This window comes from Drosophila persimilis, unplaced genomic scaffold, assembly GCF_003286085.1.
Source record: "Drosophila persimilis strain 14011-0111.01,24,50 unplaced genomic scaffold, DperRS2 tig00000863-arrow-arrow-pilon, whole genome shotgun sequence".
NCBI lineage: Eukaryota > Metazoa > Arthropoda > Insecta > Diptera > Drosophilidae > Drosophila > Drosophila persimilis.
This window is the reverse complement of record NW_020825364.1, coordinates 8,604-28,615: the sequence shown is the minus strand read 5'-3', so window position 1 is coordinate 28,615 and position 20,012 is coordinate 8,604. Positions and strand designations below refer to the sequence as shown.

At 46.4% G+C, this 20,012-nt stretch overlaps 5 protein-coding genes across 5 annotated transcripts; 3 read left to right on the top strand and 2 right to left on the bottom strand.

The window, feature by feature from the left end:
* The first annotated feature begins 1,199 nt into the window (after positions 1-1,199).
* On the top strand, positions 1,200-1,832 carry LOC6599476. The gene is made up of 2 exons (XM_002024560.2): positions 1,200-1,413; positions 1,490-1,832. The coding sequence occupies exons 1-2, from the start codon at positions 1,393-1,395 to the stop codon at positions 1,709-1,711; spliced, it is 243 nt and encodes an 80-aa protein (XP_002024596.1). The 5' UTR covers positions 1,200-1,392; the 3' UTR covers positions 1,712-1,832.
* A 1,753-nt stretch (positions 1,833-3,585) lies between these two features.
* On the bottom strand, positions 3,586-4,045 carry LOC6599475 (pupal cuticle protein C1B). Its single transcript, XM_002024559.2, has 2 exons — positions 4,037-4,045; positions 3,586-3,973 (listed from the first exon to the last, which is right to left on the bottom strand). Exons 1-2 carry the CDS (start codon positions 4,043-4,045, stop codon positions 3,599-3,601), a joined length of 384 nt encoding a protein of 127 aa, XP_002024595.1. The 3' UTR covers positions 3,586-3,598.
* A 3,575-nt stretch (positions 4,046-7,620) lies between these two features.
* On the top strand, positions 7,621-8,067 carry LOC6599474 (vitelline membrane protein Vm26Ab). Its single transcript, XM_002024558.2, has 2 exons — positions 7,621-7,632; positions 7,699-8,067. The coding sequence occupies exons 1-2, from the start codon at positions 7,621-7,623 to the stop codon at positions 8,032-8,034; spliced, it is 348 nt and encodes a 115-aa protein (XP_002024594.1). The 3' UTR covers positions 8,035-8,067.
* Positions 8,068-13,198: 5,131 nt separating this feature from the next.
* LOC113566724 (eukaryotic translation initiation factor 4E1) lies at positions 13,199-14,515 on the top strand. The gene is made up of 5 exons (XM_026993623.1): positions 13,199-13,541; positions 13,623-13,697; positions 13,757-13,856; positions 13,920-14,007; positions 14,067-14,515. Exons 1-5 carry the CDS (start codon positions 13,261-13,263, stop codon positions 14,225-14,227), a joined length of 705 nt encoding a protein of 234 aa, XP_026849424.1. The 5' UTR covers positions 13,199-13,260; the 3' UTR covers positions 14,228-14,515.
* Positions 14,516-17,533: 3,018 nt separating this feature from the next.
* Positions 17,534-19,009, bottom strand: LOC6599473. Its single transcript, XM_002024557.2, has 4 exons — positions 18,996-19,009; positions 18,729-18,917; positions 17,965-18,674; positions 17,534-17,902 (listed from the first exon to the last, which is right to left on the bottom strand). The coding sequence occupies exons 2-4, from the start codon at positions 18,901-18,903 to the stop codon at positions 17,612-17,614; spliced, it is 1,176 nt and encodes a 391-aa protein (XP_002024593.1). The 5' UTR covers positions 18,904-18,917; positions 18,996-19,009; the 3' UTR covers positions 17,534-17,611.
* Positions 19,010-20,012: the final 1,003 nt, after the last annotated feature.

The window sequence follows — 20,012 nt, the reverse complement described above, 5'->3', positions numbered from 1 at the left end:
TGCATAGAACGCTACTCAATCGCCTGTCTGCGTCTGCATTAATTAATTATTTATAGCTTGCGAAACATGGTACTCCTCCTCCTCCTCCTCGTCCTCCTCCTCGTACTCCCGTATCCCCCGCCCCTTGCCCGAGTCCCGATGCCCGATGCCACCTTGTATCCTTGTATCACAACATTGTTTGCTCAGTTGCAAAATTTTGCTGTCTGTCAGGGCTTAAAGCGTCGTCGCCGTGTTTGTCCTAGTCCCCCTTTAAGTCCGCCTTTAAGCAAGACATCGTCACCACTCCTATCCTATCCCTTGGGCCCTCTTATCTAACAGAATTGATCGACAAAATATAGTTTTGGTTCGAGGCTCATGTGCATGGCAGGCACGCACACATAATTATAATTTTTACAACGTCTAAATAAACGCAAATATTTTATGCACAGAGGCAAATGCCGCACGACTGGAAGCAGATTTCTATGGGGTTCCGAGCTCCAGAGCTCCAGAGCTTCAGAGCTGTCTGTAATGAATGACTGGCCAAAGAAGGTAGCGCGAAAGTCAGGCAGGCACTTGTCAATTCTCGAAAAACAAAGGGTATCAGGGTATCATTTCGGGGTATTATTTGCTCACTTTTTGGTGAGGTTTGTGACGCACCAGGAAGTGCAGCTAAATATGGTTGATTGTATTGAGAGAAAGGGAGAGGAATGTTCGCTTTGAATGGAATGTTTAGAATGGATATATGTACACAGACGCACAAAATGGATTTGGATTCTGGATTCTGGATTTGACATCAAGCTGCTTTATTTTGTATGTGCATGAATTCATATCAAATACTCGTTAATAGATACGACACATACCATTGTTTTAGTTTTGGAACCGCGTACATATGTGTAGTACGAGTAGAGAGTATGCTCAATTTGATCAGGATTTTTTGGTGTGTGTTCTCATTGATCGTTTTTTTAACCGAGTATTTATTCTTTTTGAACAATTTCAAATAGCATTAAGAATATAATTTATGCCACTCAGCGCGCTGAGGCCAGGCAGTATCAACGATGAGAGTACTTCTCCGGGCCCTCTCTTTGCTTCTCTCTATCCACGTGTTTCTCATTGGTTACCTGGCGATTCTTATGGGTATCTGACGGTAGCTGTAGCTGGGCAGAGGCTATAAATATGATTGAATTGTCGGACCATTGAGTCAGTAAATTTTTGAACTTCACGCTGTAAGTCACTCCACGGAGGGCAAACTGCAACCAGATCGACTCACAGGAGAAGGAACTAAAAAACAATCAAGTAAAAGGAGCTGGAACTGAAGAAAGATCGACACACAGGAGCAGTTAGTGAAGGAAACTCACAGAAGTCACAGAAGTGTCAAGACAGAAGTAAAAGGAAAGCCAGGAAATCAAATAAACTATGTTGTTCAAAGTCTTGCTGGTGAGTGAAAACCTTCGGGATTGTGGACTTCATGTGGATGTACACTCGTAATGTATGCATCGGTAATCCTGAACAGCTCGCACTGCTGGCTACTCTGGGCAGTGATGCAAAGCCCCAACTGCTGGTAACATCGCCAGTGAATTATGCAACGGTAGGAGGAGGTACCTGGCTAGCTGCTGCTGCACCATCGGCTTACTTTCCGACTTATGCCAGCTATCCGGCATACGCGTCGTATGCGTATGCACCGGTTTATGGCGCATACGCCACGTATCCATACTACTCATATCTGCGACGATGATTCCAAGGATATCCGTTGATCTGTTGATCTGTTGCTATTGTAAAACCTAAACATTTTTGTGCTTTTTACTTGTTTTTTTTGTAACTTTATTCGATTAAATTTACTCTTCTTTGTATGTAAATGAGTTCTTGTTTTGCCCCCCGTTTGTGTGCTGTGTTTTAATGATATTTCCTCGGCCTGATTCGATTTGGGAGCAGAAAAATCAAAGTGGCAACACTTGGCCGCATAAATACATAAAATGATAAGCAAATCAATAAACGGCAAAGGGCATGGCATCTAACTGTTCTGTGGGTTTTTCTTTTCCCCACTCGTTTCTCAAATTTGCTTACATCTGCGCATATTTTCACTGGCACACGTCTGGCATCAGGGAATTGGTGGATAGGAGAGGAGAGGAGAGGACAGGAGAGGAGAACTGTGTGGCCAGGGGCAATCCTTGTCAGTGAGGAGTATCTCGGTAGCCCGCTACTGATTTACCTTACGTGTATAAATCTTTTATTCATGTAATCCATTTGAAAAACACGTTTGCACATGATTGTGTGCGGGCTATACTCGTATAGCAAAAAAAAGGGAAGCTCTTTCCATACATACGGTATACGAGTATCCGAGTATACGAGTATACGTACGTATGCGTCCATGTGCCCATGTGTATGTGCGTCTTGGTTGGTGTATATTTGATTTGAAAAATCGTCAAAATTATATAAAGTGAATACAAATTTCATTTACTCAGCTTTTTATTGCTTTGCCAGTTGGCAGACAAACATTGGTTGCCAATCGTTACTCCACACCACTCTCCATAAATGTAGTTACACCTTGGACTTGGCTTGGATGGGATTCTGGCGAATCGTACCGATCACCGATAGAACTGCTAGCACTTTAGCTATTTGCTGTTTGAGTTTCAGTTATACAAATATGTATACACCTATACCTATGTATGTTTTTTCTTTCCCTTTTTTCGACTTCTAATAGTACAGTCTCTTAACTTTTTGGTCATTTAGCAAAAATTCCCGTCCCATTCTGCTTATCTTATTTTTGGCTGCTTAGAACTCTTTACTTTTCACAGAAACACTTTTTTTGGGGGCAACAAAATAGAGAGCACGATAGAGAAATGCCACATAGAACGCACAACGCCCAGCAAAAGTTTTCCAGAGCTTGACGCAGTTTTATTGAATAAAAGGTCATTAAATTTGGACGCTATCTATGGCAAGAACTTGTGGCAATGGGGCATGGCGTGCTCTTCCTCTTCCCCAACCAATGCTCGCCCTGCCTTTTGCCTGGATTTTACTAGCCTTTTCCGCTTGCGTAGGAAACTTTACAACTACTTGGCATTTACTACCTGTGCAGACAGGAGGGTGGCGTTGGTGACAGCAGCAGGGACAGAGGTAGGATCCGGCAGTAGATGATGCCAAAGTTTTGATAAGCAGCAGCAGGAAGGAGAACTCCCGCCAGAGGGGCAACGAGAGCCCCATGCCCCAGGCTCTGCCTTTCAGCGCGCTGCACAAAGTCAACCAGAAAACTTGACAGGGGTGCAGAGAGCAGAAAAAAGAAGAGAGCACAGGAATTGCCGAAAGGAAACATATTTCATATAGAAAAGAAATCCTTTTAAATAGAAAGTTTAATCCAAGCAAAAGTTTGGGGCGTAGGAGTAGATGCCTGGCTCTCGATAAGAACTCAGCCAAACCGTAGAGGGGAGTGGGGAACCGTGCCGTAAAGCGGAGGGGAGTACAAATTGGTGCCACAAAGAACTCGAAAGGAGTCCAAGTTGGAGTCCATTTTCGTTGTCAGGATATGGGGAAAGGAGAAGTGTGCTCTGCTCGTTGATATATAGTATACAATTCTTTATTTACACAGATTGGTCACAAGGAATGGGAGGGAACGGGACGGGATGCGTTACTTCTTCAGCAGCACGGGTGCGGCGGCAGCGATGGGCGAGGTGTATGCAGCGGCCACGGGGGCAGCAATGGGCGAGGTGTAGGCGGCGTAGCGGGCAACTGGTGCTGTGTATGCGGCGGTGTAGGGGGCGGCAAACGGAGCAGTGTAGGCGGCGGCATAGGGGGCGGCAAACGGAGCAGTGTAGGCAGCAGTGTAGGCAGCAGGAAAGGCGGCGCTGTGGGCAACCGAGTGGGCGGTGAAGCTGGAAGCATAAGGTGCCACATAGGCGGCGCTTCCCACCACAGCCGGAGCGGTGTAGGCCAGAGGAGCGGCAGCCAGGATGCCAGGCTTGGCAGCAGCCACGGCCAACACAGCGAAGAAGCAGACAGCGAACTATATTTGAAGATTGGAATAAGTTAATCTGGCACTGGCAAGTTAAGTCCCTAAGATAGTTACGTATTTCATATTGATGGCTTGGGTTTTTTGTTGATTTCTTTAGCGGATAGTTGTGCTACTGCTTGAAGCTGTGAGCTCTGTTTGATGTTCGATTGGTAGAGCACTTCAGTTTTTATACGCAAAAGCCCAGACCCAAACATGACACATCCATTGGGGGCAGGCCCCCTCGGCCGAAGACAGCGCCGGCAGGCGAAGGCCGCGCTTACAAATGCATCGAACATCGCGGCCAGACGCCTCGACACTTGGCCAACACTTGGACGCTGTGCTGTTCCAGTTTAGTGGCCTAATGCAATCAGTGGGCAATCAGTGGGCAATCGGAGCGGCCCTCCATTGTTGGCCACGCACTCGTGGCACGTGCTGAGGCGCAATTTGGTTTGACATTGGTGGCGGCGTCGGCGTCGGCGGCAATTGAAATGCGTCGTGCCACGGGGTGGAACAAAGGCCGTAAACCAATTATGATCATGGCATGGCATCCCTTGTCTCCACTTAGTTTTTAGCTTCAATTATTCAGGAACTCTGGCATTAGCAGGGCATCACTAGCCGGGAACTAGTTCATTGCTTGAATCCTGATCCGGCACTACATTCAAATGGTTTCTCGGAAACTTTTCACCTTCCCTTGGCAACTTTTGAAACGTCCTGCCTGAACTCTACCCTCATCATCAGATTCTTCTATTGTTCCCATGAATAATTTGTGGAAACCACTTAAAGGCTGCTCCTGCCTTTTCCCTCTCTTGTGCCTCATGCTCCGTACATGTGTACCTCCTTCCTGCCCCATCCTACACATGCACCCCTCCGGCCAAATGTCGCCGGAATACTTTAGACAAATTCAAAACAAAATTTCTTTAATAGACTTCTTCTTGCAGGGGGTGCGGTTGGGGTGGGCAGGAGCTTCTTGATGATGGGGGTGTCATGTGTGCCGTTCACTTTTTACGGCACTTAAACGACGCATTAACGCGCACGCACAGCTGTTGCCACGCCCACCTTGCCCTCAGGCCTCAGGCCTCAGGCCTCAGCCCTGCCCCAAGCCGGTGGCAGTTGGGCCTTTATGATGGCAATAAACTCTACTTGGGGCAGGGCCCCGAGTCGAGTCCGGGTCTGGGTCCGGGTCTGCGACTGGGCCTGTGCAAAAGTGGCGCGAATATTTCACGGAACTTGTTCAAAAGTTCTTTGTTAATACCCTCGATAGGGGCATATTAGCGGGACTATAAGTATACCAAATTGGGGACATTTTGTTAATGAAATGATTCGAATTTTTAGTATCCGAAAAATACGTGGGGGAACGTTTTGAGTCGCAGCTACGGCCGCGACTCTACACTTACAAAATGTCTTTTTTTGTAGCTCTTATAGTCTCTGAGAACTAGGCGCGAACTGGGACGGACAGACGCACACACAGACAGACATATGGACTCTATCGACTCGACTATTGATGATCAATAATATATTTTATATGGGGTCGGAAACGCTTCCTTCTAGGCGTTACACACGTCCATTTTACCCACAAATCTAATATTCCCCTATCGAGTATCGAGTATAAAAATCAAATTCTGGAAAACTGTGTCCGTTGTTCTTTGGCTTCGAAATTCGTCACGTGCCAATTAATGAGTAACTTTCCGTACATCAGTGTATATAAATCATTCCTTATGGTTATTTGGTTTCAGCTATGGGGAGGGGGGGAGGTCGCCCTCCGTCCTAAGTTTTGTCCGCGTCAAACGGAGCAAATTTTGTGCGCTCGACTTTTTTTGTGTGGAAATTTCTTGCTTTTTAATTACTTGCTCACTTGCCACTCATGAATCCATCTGGCCCTGCTGGTCCCCAGGGGCTAAAGGAGGGAGTGTTACCCTTTGATATGCTTCTCCTCCTCCTCCTTTGCGCCACTCGAGAGTTGCGCGCTACACTTGAGCCAGAGAGAGAGAGGGAGAGAGAGTCATTGAGAGAGGGAGATAGGGGGTGGCAGGCAACCCATCAAAGCTTTTAGGCGGATTAACCAATATAATAATTTTAGTCGCAAGTCCTCGACACAAACTTGACAATGAAAGCAACATGGCTGCTGCAGCTGCGGCTGCTGCTGCTGCTGATGATGAGGCACATGCCCCAAGTCAAGTGCCAAAACAAATATGTTGTGCTCCGGCTGCGGTTTCTGGGACAAGATTTCAATTTGATGTAGCTCCTCCTCCTCCTCCGCTAGACGAGTCCTGCAGCATGATTGTGCATTTAGTAGACCGCTCAGACACGCTCTCGAAAATGGGAAGGGAACCAAGAGATGGAGCCCAAGGATTGGCAATAGGCTGGTTCGTATGCACAGTCACATGGCAAACACTTGAGTGTCGTCACAAAGCACTGAAGATGGGGCTGGGTGTGGCAGTACGTGCAGGACGTACAGGACGTGCAGGAAGCTTCAGCAACAGTGGCAAAAATACTTCAAGCAACAGTCAAAAACAGAACTGGCAACAATTTTGCCTTTCCAACAGTTTCCCCAATCCCCAACCTCCAACCGATGCCAAATCCCTACCACATTTTGCGACCCACCCCCATCAGCAGCTCCTTCTCACCCTGCTCCCTTTTCCTTTCGCATCCCTTACTTCTCCTTGCCAGTCCCTCCCACCCACCTTCCCCTCGATCCATTGCATTTCAGAATTCGCGTAATTGGCATTTTTAAGCAAAATTCACGCTTCAACACTTTTTCAAGTGTGAGTCTGCGAGTGAGTGTGTGTTTGAGTCTGTAAGTGAGTGTATGAGTGTGTGTTTGAATCTGTGAATGAGTACACGAGTGCAGATATGTATAGACATACATACATATGTATGTACATATGTGATACACCCCTCACTTGGTATATCCACTCGATATTTCTAATTAGTGGAGTTTTAGGCTCTGTCATATTCCCGTCTTGACATTCTCCCTTCTCTTCTCTTACGATTCTGCACCAATTTATGACATTTATTAATTAATTTTTGCCAGCAGCCCTCCGAGCTGTTTATTAGACTGTGATTAGCAGGGATAATCTGTGCGATAATCTAGGTCGGTTTCATGGCTAATTGAAACGAACCCCAACTTAAATCAAGCGAAATCGGTTGGCACATTGCTCTTCAGCACACTCTGAAGAAGCAGACACTGCTCGTACGAGTATACGTACGAGCATACGACATTCAAGAAGTAATCATAAAATGCGATAAATATGATTGTGATTGTGCGAGTGGCTACCGTTTCGGACGCACCAGTGCAGCCGTAGCCGCAGCCCCCAAGGTCAGGGCCAAATCGGAGTCGAAGTAACGGACGCGAAGGCACGCACATGGTCAAAGGCTTGATCAGCAGCGAATCTACAACAAATCTAGCCAAGAATTGCGCATGCGCAACGTCAATTCGTCAGTCGTTGACTTGGCAAACGTTCGAATGAATCCATATGTTCAACTCTGGGAGGCGTGATCTGCATGGGAAAACAACTGAAGCCCCAATAGAGTGGTGGGCCGAAAAGTGTAAGTGGCTATAAAAGAGTCGAGTGGCTCTCTGTTGGACATCACACAGCCACAGCTCATTCACCAAGCGACAATCCCCCTCAGAAAAACACCACAAGCCCAACGCAATCAAAATGTTCAAACTCGTAAGTATTCAGAGGATCCGATCCGAATTCCCAGCTCCAGGCTGATCTCATCCTTCATTCTTCCAGGTTGCTGTCTGCTTCTTCGCTGTGTTGGCCGTGGCTGCTGCCAAGCCTGGCATCCTGGCTGCCGCTCCTCTGGCCTACACCGCTCCGGCTGTGGTGGGAAGCGCCGCCTATGTGGCACCTTATGCTTCCAGCTTCACCGCCCACTCGGTTGCCCACAGCGCCGCCTTTCCTGCTGCCTACACTGCTGCCTACACTGCTCCGTTTGCCTCCCCCTATGCCGCCGCCTACACTGCTCCGATTGCCGCCCCCTATGCCGCCGCCTACACCTCTCCATTGGCCTACAGCTCACCCTATGTGGCCCGTCCATACGCTGCTCCCCTTCTGCTGAAGAAGTAAGCCCGAGTGATCCGAGTGATTCCTCACTCTTGCGAGATAGTGCACTATGATCGTATTTCTCATGGTTTGGCATTGATTTTCCTCTCATCCCTGCACTTAGTGATTTTAGTGATTTTTTTTTAAAGTGATTTTAGTGATTTTTGTTCTTTTTTTTTGGAAGTAAACGTATAAGAACTGATGGAATTTGGCATTATCTGGGACTGGGAGTCGTCTCGAGGCTGGGAATTAGCATGCAGAAGGCATTGGGAAACGCATATTTAAAGTGATCCATTAGCGAGCGGTTTTTTCGTGGCTAAGCGTTCAATTATTGCTACATGCCGAGGCAATGCCGATGTCGAGGACTGCATATCAATGAGGATTCGTTTAGCTATCACAGATGGTTGCTTCAGCGATGGATGATTGAAGGATAGTTCCAGTGACGGAGGAGGAATGGTTACATTTGTTGATGCCACATTGAGATGCCACCATGCCACAATTGTGTACCGGAATTACCGCAGGAACCACAGCAGCCGCAAGTCACCAAAATATGGGCTAACATTCCGCCCAAAAGCCCCTAACTGAACAGCCGCCGGGGCACAACAAACACCGGAGATGACATCCTTGGGTCTGAGTTTGAGGCTTAGGAAGCAGTAAATTAAAATTGACACCTGATGCTGACACAATTTGTGAGTCGACTCGGGCGGCTGTTTCTGGCGCTAATGAGGCCTGAAACCAAAATGAGTCAACATAGCCATAGCCATGGAACAGATGACGATGATGATGATTTTGATGACATTTAATGAAGAAGGAAGCGTGGGCGGCAGCGGTCTCCTGATGTGCTTAATCAATATTTAATGACAGATGAAGACTTTGGTGGAACACTTTAGTGAAGATATTTAGAGACTTTCGAGGTTTAAGATACATATGTACATATGTACATACATATTCATACATTGCTGAAATTGATTTTCTTCGGATTAAGAGATACAGATGCTTTAGAGGTAGAGGCAACGACTTAAGGATATACATATAAGGAGGTATAGACGGGATAAAATATCCTTCAGGCTGGAACAAATGTTTGAAGTGAAAAACTTTCCCAATAATTGGTTTTCGGTAATCCCTCTCCATCTTCCCCTATGAAAAGCTACCCACCCACTCCACTCTCCCAGAGAGCGGGGCAAAGGAGGGAGCAGGCAGCGAGAACACTGTTTGACTTTGTTGTTGACTTTGTTAAATGCGGCTAAATGGGCGTAAATGACCGGCAAGAAAAGCAACAACAACCGAAAGCCAGCAACAGGCTTCCTTTCGGTCCAGAGTGTATGTGTATGTGTGCGCCTGTTTTTGTGTATGTGTTTGTGTAAGAGCAAACATAGGAGGGTTAAAAGTTTAAGGAGTGCGTGTAGCCCGAGCGCGCTCTCTGTCCGCTGCTCCGCACTCCTGTGGAAAAGTTTCTGCATATGCTGGCAGAGATTACGGTAAATTTTGCGCTTGAATAATCGTGAGGGTAACGAGGGTTCCCAGAGAGAAAGGGGGAGGAGAAATAAAGGAAGAAAGCCATAGGCAGCATCCACTTTCATTACAAAAACTGACGGCGCGTAAGGAAACTTCTTGCGGTTGCTTTTGTACTGTAGATACGCAACGAAATGTGAACAGCAGGTACGGAGACGAAGACGCCGAGAAGATACATACATACCTCATTACAACAAAAAGACATTGGGCTCTTTTCTTCCTCATCATATTCTTTATCCTCTGGCAACCATTGGAATTATGCGGTATTGTCTAGAAATGAGTTTTCGTTTGTTTGTTGCTATTTTTACGTTTCATCGAACAAAAGCAAAGTACCTGGCAAAACGCAAGAGCAACAAAGAACTGAGAAACTGGCAAATATAAAGCATAAAACAGGAGGAGCAAGACAAGCTGAAGCAGAAGCTCAGCGCAGCATGACGGGCGCGGGGGCGGAGGACAGACAGGCAGCCGCAAACACTCAGCAGCGTTAAGGCAGCAGAACAGCCCAACGAAGCATCGCCATTACACTCACTCCCGCACCAAAAGCCGCAATGCAAGCCAACAGTGCAGTATTCTCACTCCCACCCACCTGCCTAGAGCGAGAGAGAGAGGGAGTTTAGCCAACCTACGCAGCAGCAGGAAGAGACAGAGAGTATAATACGCATGCAGACGTGACGTGTAATGCACAGCTGCAGTCAGGCGACAAAAATGTCAAACCTGATTTCGATTAGGTTTGGTTTAAGCGAAACGTGTAATAAAACATATATTTATCATGGCCTCAAGAGGTGTTTCCTTGTATATAAAATAATTATAATCTTACAAAATCGTTGTCGTTGCCTTTGTCGCCTTCGTCAACTTTTTTTTTTGCTCTCCAAAGAAATGCAGCAGTGCCGCCTTTGTAGTTATGTGCATGATGAAGAAGCCAACTGTCGTCTCCTCGCCCTTTCTCTCCCTCTCTGGTATGCCATGCCATGGCATTCCCATTCCCATTCCCATTCCATCTCCATTCCTTCATCCCGCTGTTGGCTGGCTGTCGTCGCATTAAGTGAAGCACGCGGCATGCTGGAGGATCAAAATGAAGTGCTGACAACGCAATGCGGTTGCTTCTGTCAGGCGTCTCCTCACCCCTTATTTAAGGGAACACGTCCATGGCGGCCACACGACAGCCGAGGCGTACACCTGGTAAGCATCTTATCGCAGACCGCAGCGCTAAACAAAAGGATGTAAACGGGAGAGGTCCTGCTTCTCGATGGCTGCCACTTCAATGGCTCTGACGCCAGTCTGCCCATTTGGAGGCACCAACTCCAGCTCCAACGGGCTGTTTAATTTACGCGCTGCTATTATTTTAATCTTTTGCGCTACACCCAGCGTGAAATGACTTTCACCTGGCCCCGGCGCCGGCCCCCTGCTATGGTTACAACTACGGTGAAGGCTCGGGGTAGACATCGCCCAGAGGCATCTTGGTCCAAAGCATTTAGCACAATATACATACACGTACGTATTTACATACCTTTGCCTTGTACTTCTCGAAGTTTTTGCTCACGACAGAAATCGTGGCAAGGTAAGGAAGACAGGAAGCTTTTGTCAGTTGGGTTGGCCTCAAGGTGCTGCAGGATGTGTTGTCGTTGTGTTGTTGTTTTTGTGTGGCTCTGTGGCTCCCGGGCTACCCATCCTTGGCATTTACCATTGCTTTTTATTGTTTTATGTGGCTGTCTACCCCTGCTCCTGGAGTGCTCCCATCCTGGCTCCTCGCTTGCCACTTCAGGGTGCAAAATGTACGACGTGCGTCGTCTCGTACATCATCGCATGCTTTGTGCTTTCAACGCTGAAATCTTTTACAATCAACATGAAGGAGAGGCAAAGCAATTTTGTAGCCAAAAAAGGAAAAAAGACAGAGCCCAAAGACCGAACCGGAAACGAAGCGGCGGAAACGGAGTCCGGACGAGGCACACATAATGCCCCAAATCATTTTCATTTCTTGCATGCGCTTGTCTGCACTGAGCTGCTGCCTCCAAGACCAAGACCAAGACCAAGACGCGCTGGGGCGGACTTCGTTCCGGCTTCCTGCTCTATTAACGCGCTTTTCCTACTCCCACTCCCACTCCCATTCTCAAGTCTGTGGGCGTTTTTACTGCTCTACGGCACTCAAAGCGCTTAAGCTGGAAGAGAGAGCTGCTTTCCCCACCCAGCTGCCACTAGAAGTTGAGGCACATTACAATATTTTAAAAGATTTACTGACCATGTATTTTCAGCTCAGCCAGCAAAGTGCAAAAAGCTGTAAAATATTGCGTATACGCCAAAGTGCCACCTGAGAAACGTTGCACAAAGTCAGATTCAACAAAGCATAACAAAGCTTCTGAAGAGTGGTATTGGGGGGCGAGGTGTAAAACTATTCCAGAACTATCTACTCGTTCTCGTAGAATTTAAGTTTTGCCAGAAACAAGTGTGGAATCACCGAGGCATGCAACTTGCAATCCTAGAGTCGTTTCAATTTGCCACAGCTCCTGAATTTATTATCGTAATCTACGCTTTGAGGTGCCTAAAAATGCATACGATTCCCTGGAGAAAGCTGCTTAAGACGAAAAATAAATAGAATTTTAAAGTAAATTGAAGCAAGCAACTTATTTGTGGTGCACACTGAGATATATATTAGACCAGAAGTAGGAACATTGCCAACACTTTTGTACCCCAAAAACTTGGCCAACATAACTCAGCAGGAACCGAGCAGCAAGAGCTGCCAGCAGTAGCTTCAGACACGGCTCCTGGAAGCAACCAAAAGCCACAGCGGCTTCGGAGGCACCACTATCCCCCCAGCAACAAATGGTGCACATTACAAGGGGCCCCATAGCTACTTTACAGAACGCCGAGAAGCTGCCACGTAGAGACTCACATATTTTATTATCTGCTCTGGCACACAGCGGGAAGTGAAGAGCAGAGCAGTGCAGGGCAGAGCAGAGCAGAGCAGAGCAGAGCAGGAGTGCTGCTGGGATACGAGTGCTGTGTGCAACAAGGCGCAGAACTTAAGCGGTGAAGACAAATTTTTATTGCCGCAAGCCCGAGTCGATTTCGATTATTGACTGGGGCCAAACTGTTGCACGAGTGCTGGGGCAGACAACCATCGCCAGCGCCAGCGCCATCCAAGGAAAAGCTCCCATGTCTGTGTCTGGGGCTTGGTTTCGCCTTTCCTTCCCCTTTGGCTGCTGCTGTCTGTGGCCGCTGTCGCCGTCGCTCATTTGAGTCACATTTTATTATTTTCGTGCATTTATCGTATGCTCGGTGGCATTTTATTTTATTAGCGTGACATTTCAATTGATAGACCCTTGTGGCTGTGGCTGTGGCTGTGGCTGCCGCACTCTGCACGTCACATTTGAATTTTGCTTATCGGAAATTTTGATAGTGAGACGGTCAAACTGCATTTGATCAGATTGGTCACACTGTGAGTACTCGGGGGCCTGCGCAAAGTACTTACATTCCTCTTATCGTCTATCGATACTTTCAGAATCTGAAAAAGAGCAGGCGTCGAGTTTTTTAATTAGACTTGATTTGTGGAGCTGTTCAGTTTTGTTCTCAGATTTTACAGTTATAAATATACAGTTGCCTAGCAAACACATAGTTCCTACATTGCAAAGAGATTTCTGAAAAAAATAAAAAAATCGTCAAGGAAATAACGTAACAAAAAGTGCAAAAACAAAAAACAAAAAAACAAAAAACAATAGAAATTTATAGATTTTGCGAATCAAAATGGTGTATACAGGCTATGAAGGTTATAGCTACCACTCGGCCCAAGCTATGGGCATGCACATGCCCCCGTCGGGCACCGTCTATTTCATGGTCGAGGAGCCGGAGGAGGTGCCGTTGACTCCATCGATCGCCGAGGTGCGCAGTTTCCTGGACGAGGATTTCAACAAGCATCCTCTGGAGCACATCTGGACGGTGTGGCACTGGGAGAATGATCGTTCAAAGTCGTGGGGCGACATGCTCAGTGAAGTGACGAGCTTTGATACGGTTGAGGATTTCTTTAGGTGAGTCATTTTTTCTAGAAAATTCTTTTACATTTTTGACATATGTATTTTTTTTTTACATTTGTATTTGTGTTTCGTTAGTGTGTACTATTTCATCAAGCCACCCTCTGATCTACGCGTCCTCAACGATTATATGGTTTTCAAGCATGGAGTGCGGTAAGTTTTGCACGCATTTTCCTAGTCTTTTGTGGTATTTGATGTCGGTACTTTTCCAGTCCCATGTGGGAGGATATTGCTAACAAAGATGGCGGCCGTTGGATTATAATTTTGGAAAAAAGTGCCAAGGCCATGAGTGACAAGCTGTGGCATGATTTGGTGAGTTTCGACATGGTGCCCCTAGCATTAAAATGTGCACCACTCATAGTTTTTGTTCTGCAGCTGCTGTGCTGCATTGGCGAGTGCTTCGAACATTCGGACGAGATCTGCGGCGTTGTCATCAATGTGCGCAACAAGGCCAACAAGTTGTGTGAGTAAAACTCACTGTAAATGCAATGCCGAATGATTAAAACAGTGTTTTGATTACAGCACTATGGACAAAAAACTCGCATAATACGCGCGCTGTGCTGTCTCTGGGCCAACAGCTAAAGAACATGCTACAATTGACCGATATGCAGATACAGTACCAGCTGCACAGTGATGCCATGATCCAGCATGGTCCCAATGTCAACACTATATACAAATTGTAAATGCCCCACCCACATCACGTTCATGTTACTCAAGATACACTAGTATGTCACCTCCAAGATCCTCTCGAGAGCGTTGTCGTAAATGCACAGTTCATTTTCTGGCAGAAACGTGCATTTACGATCGCCTCGGAGTCACACTCCCATAGACCCATTGTTTCTGAAGCACACTTCACATTACGCAGCAAATCCTCTGCACACGCACTGATGAACATGAAACAAACAATACGAATATTAGCTGAATAAAATATCGCATACAGCTCTTAAAGCTTGTCGAAAGCTATGCACGTACTGCTCACTGTGTTGTACTTGGCCCAAGCGAGGTCGCCGCACGTATCCCCCGCTTTCTGGCGATTATTCTTGGTGTCATAATTCTGGCCCATTCCCCTCCCCGCTTTCATGTCGCGGCAAGTGCCGCTTTGTGGGTGTGTGTGTCCTGGGGCCCTTGTGGCATAGCCAAGTTGTGACCAATTTATGGAAATATGCTAGGGACATCCGCCACTCGCATGATTTGATTGTTGTAATTTGTAGGGATTTGGGGTTTTTATTGTTTTATTGAATTATGAAGTGGCATCCACGAAATGACTAGAACGTGATACAGCACACCCACGGATCCACGGAGCGAGGATATCCATTTCATTGCTTTTCCGCTTAATATGAGCAGAATTCTTGGGCGCAGATGAATGCCTGGTGAAAGGTGAATGAATATGCCAGCACGTTCGTGGCACTGGCACTGAACAGCAGAACAGCAGAGCAGCAGATGTAGCAGGTAATAACGTGGCTATACAAGTGGATCCACATCCTTCCGTTGATATGGCAAATAGTTCCACCTCCTCTTCCTCCTCCCACTTAAGAGCAATTTAATAGCAGCAATAAAAGCTTTTTCTTTTGGTAGAACAATACTCGGGATCCTCGCCGGAGAATGTCAAAGGGACAAAAACAAATAAGGGATAACCGGACAAAACAAACACACACATAGAAGAAGTCCAGAGAGAGACAGAGAGAGAGAGAGAGAGAGAGAGAGAGCAAGTGCAAATATCCGGCAGAGAATAGCACTAATGTTGTACTTTTTTCTTTATTAAATGAAATGCAAGCTTAATTGAAAAACGCTGACTTCGCAGAGGTCCTTTTCCTGGGAATTGTCTACTCCTGGCTCCCTTCGTGTTTCTATGTTCTCCTGTTGCGCCATGTGTAGCCTGTTGCAATTTTAATTAAACAAAGAGCGTAAAATGTTTAGCCATTTTTTCATTCATGGACTCTCTCTGTTTGTACTCCATCTCTGGATTCCCCCATCTCTCCTGTTCCTTGCTCTGTGTGTGTCGGCTTCCAATTGTCTTTGGCACGTAAATTTTCTTTGCCAACAAGCACGAAATTGTTTGTCCCTCCGATCCGGCACCGCCATCATGGACCCAGACCTCGACTGGTGTCCTGTGTCTGGGTGTCCCTTTGGCGCTGCAAAACAAATTAATTGTCTGTTTTTCACATAAACTTTTTCGGTCCCCAGCTCTGGATACGGCTACGGTTACGACTACGGCTCCTGCTACTCCTGCCATTCCTGCTACTCCTGGCGCTCTCTCTGTGGGTCGTCCGGCTTGAAGTCCTGCGGTTGTCCCTGCCGCGCGTCTGTCCAATTTGCAGCGCTCTGTTTGTTGCGTAAATTGCGGCAGTTCTTGGCTCTTTATTTGTCCTGATATCTCTCCTTCCCGCCTCTCAAGTTTCACTCCCGCTTTTCGCTTAGCTCATTTGCTGCACATCAGTATTTCGGGGAAGCTTTCGTTTCGACCATCGGCCACCCCCCATCACCCATTTTTGCCATAATTCAAATGTAATTTTCCTGGTAGCCAGGACGCACACACAATCTCTTTTCCTCCCACTATCTTTTTCGCTCTCGTCTCCCCTGTCGCTCATAATTATTTTTTGATTAAAGATTCCATCTACTGCTCGCCTTTCTCGACGCCTGGCAACTTTTCTTTGTGTACTGTTTGCGGAAAAAGAGAAGAAAATGCTGCTCTGAATTTCATTTTAGATTCGGGTAAACTTTAAAAATATTATTAAGAATATTAAGTGATGGCATGGCTGCCGCTGGTACAGAAACAGAGCCGAACCCCATCTGATCTTTGCTTTTAATTTAAGCTTAGAATGGAATAAAAATACACTACCTCCACATGCTGCTCGTATTTTATTTTATGAGCTCCATGGCTCCTATCCTCCTATCCTATCCTCTTCTTTATGATTTCATTTTGCTGCAGATTAATTTCCATCCCCAGGATACAAGTCCATCTCCAGTTGATTTATTGGCATTTATTCTAGGAGAAATTTAAGCTGTGCGAACCGAGAGCGAACCAGAGCTGAGAAATGCAATTAAAATAACGAAATGTGGAAAATGCAATAAACACTCTTCGGATTGCCAATCAAATCGGGAGAAGCAGTTGGCAAATTAACAGAATTAACTCATCTCATCTATTGGATCGATCCCAGACATATGACAAAATGTCACCCACTCAAATGCAATTAAATACAGACGAAACAAATCAAATCAGATCAGATATATATGTAGGTATATATGTACGTATATATATATGTATTTATGTACTTATAGAAATGTGTCTGAATTACAAATTGTGTCCCATTTTTTGGGCTGCAATTTCCTTCGGAGTTGTAGGCGATTTGCATTTTCAAATAATGACAGCATAAAAAACTAGTTAAAAGTTGACAACAATGAAATGTCAAAAGCGCTCTGTAAACTTTGAAACATTTTTTGTGTGTGTTTCTGTTTAAAGCGACCTCCCACGTACCGTACCCATCCCATTCCATTCCATCCATTCTGCCTGTCTGCCCGTGGCCGCCTTTTGGCTCTTTTTGTTTTGGCCCGAACAATAACAGCAGAAATTTTTCTAAAATTTCATGTCCCCTTCGCCATGCAACTGTACTCCGCCACGCCCTTTGGGCTAAGCCCAGCCCAAGCTATTTGCAATTTAACTTTTTCCCACATACACAGATTTGTGGAGGCCAAAAGAACGTTGGGGCATGGGGTTAAAAAAGGTAGGTATACATACATATACATACATGCACATGTACTAAAACAGTGGCACGTAGAGCTTTAGTTTTTAGTTGGTTTTTATTAACTTTTGTCTCAGGTTTTGTCCATTTTCTGTGCCTGTTGTTGTCCCTTTTTTTGTGGGCATTTAAGTTGCACAATTACTGAGATTCGAGACTAAGACTATGACGGCAACTTATGTTGGCCAAGTTAAACGTTTCAACTCAAATTTCACACAAGGAGCTAAAAAAAAAACAAGGGAAGCCCTCAAAGGGAGGCAGCCCTCGCAAAACCCTTCTCCATTTTCTTTTGGTCAATTGAGTTTTCAAAGGCTGAAGCACTACATAACTCTAAATGCTATTTCGCCGGTATTTTGTGTGGGAGAATAGGTTTTTTGCCATGGTATTGGGTTTTATCGGTTGCACGGATAGTCTGCCGCGACGCACGGGCGCCGGCAGGATATAGATGTATCTGTAGTATCCATAGGTAATTTCACCGGGAGTCGCATCTCGGAGATTTTCCAGTATTCGGATGAGCCCCTCGAGACGCATACGCTGCTGGCTCGCTTGGAGCATTGCAGCGCTCACATTGGTTGGGTAATCCGGACGGAATATGTTTTTTTCCACCAATGTGTTCATAATCTAATTTTGAAACTAGTATCAATATCAAATGAATGACAGAAGGGAGGCCAATATGGTCTTACCATCAGAATTAACTGTACAGTGTTCGTGCGGTTGTGCCCCAAGAGGTCGATTTCCCGGATAATTGGGGCCAAGTTCCCATTCCGGGAGCCCAAAATGGCACAGCTGTGCGCCGGCTGGGCGCATAGCATGCGGTGCGTAAGGAGCAGTACTCTGCGGCACTGCCTAGCGGGTGTGTCCGGCCTTGAGGTCCACTTGGGCACTACCACGTTCCAATCGGCCGGGTTGCTGTTGTGATCGCCAGCGATCGTGCCATAGGCGACCCACGTGCAGTTTGTGGGGCAATTATAGTAGCGTGGCAGGGGCAGCACCGGCCACTCGAACAGTACCGCCAGGATAAAGTCAAAGCGCAGGCGTCGGCGCCCGTTAGTGCCACGCTGCACGGCCAATACCTCGTGCATGACCGGCGCACTGCAGCGGTTGTGCGCCCTGTAGCTCAAGTTGTACACCACAGAACTGTTCACGACCGAATATATATAGCCCAAGGAGACGATGGCCCGCTGCAGCTCCTGCTCCAGCAGAATGTTCATGCACTTGGAATTCAGCATGTTAGCAAAGAAGAAGGGAGATTCCAGGTCGGGGTTGAGCTTCTTCAGCTGCACAGTACGCTGCTCCTCATTGAAGATGGCGGCCAGCCCAAAGGGCAGTCGAATGGGCAATAAGATCTCAATGTGCAATGGAAAATCCATGCATAGTCCGTGCATGAAGGAAGCTGTAGTTGGGACATTAGTGGGACTGAACATCTAGGGTGAGGGGGACTACATACCTGGATCCGGCAGCTCGCTTAGATAATTCTTGAAAAGGGAATCTTCTTTCAAGATATCCATGATGACGCGGCTTATCAGATAGGCGTCTAGCAAGAAATGCCCATTCTCAACCGCAGCGGCGTGGTCGCCATCGGTCGTCACATCCGTCTCAGAAGGCCGAAAACCAGCAAACATTTTGTTTTTTGAATCTACAACTCAAATACCTATGTTATTGGAAATATCAGCAAGTATTGTGTTTTAATAGTTAATTCATTCACTATACTTACTGTTTCAGGACTACTCCAGGACTATTTATGTAGCAGGTATTTATTTTAAATTTGAAAGCGAATAGGCAGATTGCAAATCACTTCCAACATAACCATACAATTTTCCGATGGGCGTTGTGTTCGATAAATAATGTGTTGTGCAGCGTTTATCCTCCCGGTTGTGTAGTGTTGTGTAACGCGTGCCCCAGTACCTAACCGGTTCACTAATTTGCTGCTGTTCGACCACACACTGCTGCACTGGTTCCAGAAAGGCCAAAGTTCAGAAAGCGCTGTGACCGTGGGTTCGCGATGGCGGGATCGTCTTCGGAGTGGCCCACATCTATCTGCACATCTGCATGGCTTGTTCCACATTGTATCGGCTCTGGTCTGTGTGTGCTGTTTTATATTTCTATATAATTATGAATACATCTGATAATGTAGAAGAAATACATACATACGTTCCTCTCTCTTTTTCCAGAAACGCACTTTGGGGCATTTCGACCTTGTATGCTTCGAAAATCATTAATCACGTTTTGGCAATACAAAAAAGGCCTCACGCTCGAACTAACATACATAAATACATCTTATTAGAATACCATGCCCATGCCTCACCCTATATAAATATACCTTGCGCAAGTCTCATTGCTGCCGATCATCACATTGTCGTACTCCGCCAGTGGGTGGACGGTGGTCGGTGGACGTTGGACTGTGGGTGGTGGGCGGTGGGCGGTGACAGGGGCTGTGAATGAAATGCGAATGGGATCCAATTTACTATAAATTTTACTACGTTCCTGTTGCCAGCGCACGACGCTTCTGCGCAGTGGCTCACAGCATCCACCAGGATACAGGATGGTGTATGGTATCCATGTTGCCAGGACGTGCCAGAGAAACATGAACGAACATGCACAAATGCTGGGGACAGCGCAATCAGAATTCAGTTGCTGTTCGACGTTCCTCGTTGTCGGTTGTTGGCTCCTCTTCCTTTTCCGAGAAGTCTACTGTAAGTGTGCCAGACAGACAAAGACAGGGAGTGAAAGA

Excerpts from the sequence above, each read along its gene's own strand:
- LOC6599476 (XM_002024560.2), top strand. The coding sequence starts at position 1,393 with ATGTTGTTCAAAGTCTTGCTG. Across the intron at positions 1,414-1,489 it reads TGTTGTTCAAAGTCTTGCTG|CTCGCACTGCTGGCTACTCT; the intron begins GTGAGTGAAAAC and ends AATCCTGAACAG.
- LOC113566724 (XM_026993623.1), top strand. The coding sequence starts at position 13,261 with ATGGTGTATACAGGCTATGAAGGTTATAGCTACCACTCGGCCCAAGCT. Across the intron at positions 13,542-13,622 it reads ACGGTTGAGGATTTCTTTAG|TGTGTACTATTTCATCAAGC; the intron begins GTGAGTCATTTT and ends GTGTTTCGTTAG. Across the intron at positions 13,857-13,919 it reads ACAAGCTGTGGCATGATTTG|CTGCTGTGCTGCATTGGCGA; the intron begins GTGAGTTTCGAC and ends TTTGTTCTGCAG.
- LOC6599473 (XM_002024557.2), bottom strand. The coding sequence starts at position 18,903 with ATGTTTGCTGGTTTTCGGCCTTCTGAGACGGATGTGACGACCGATGGC. Across the intron at positions 18,675-18,728 it reads AAGCGAGCTGCCGGATCCAG|CTTCCTTCATGCACGGACTA; the intron begins GTATGTAGTCCC and ends TCCCAACTACAG. Across the intron at positions 17,903-17,964 it reads CTGTACAGTTAATTCTGATG|ATTATGAACACATTGGTGGA; the intron begins GTAAGACCATAT and ends TTTCAAAATTAG.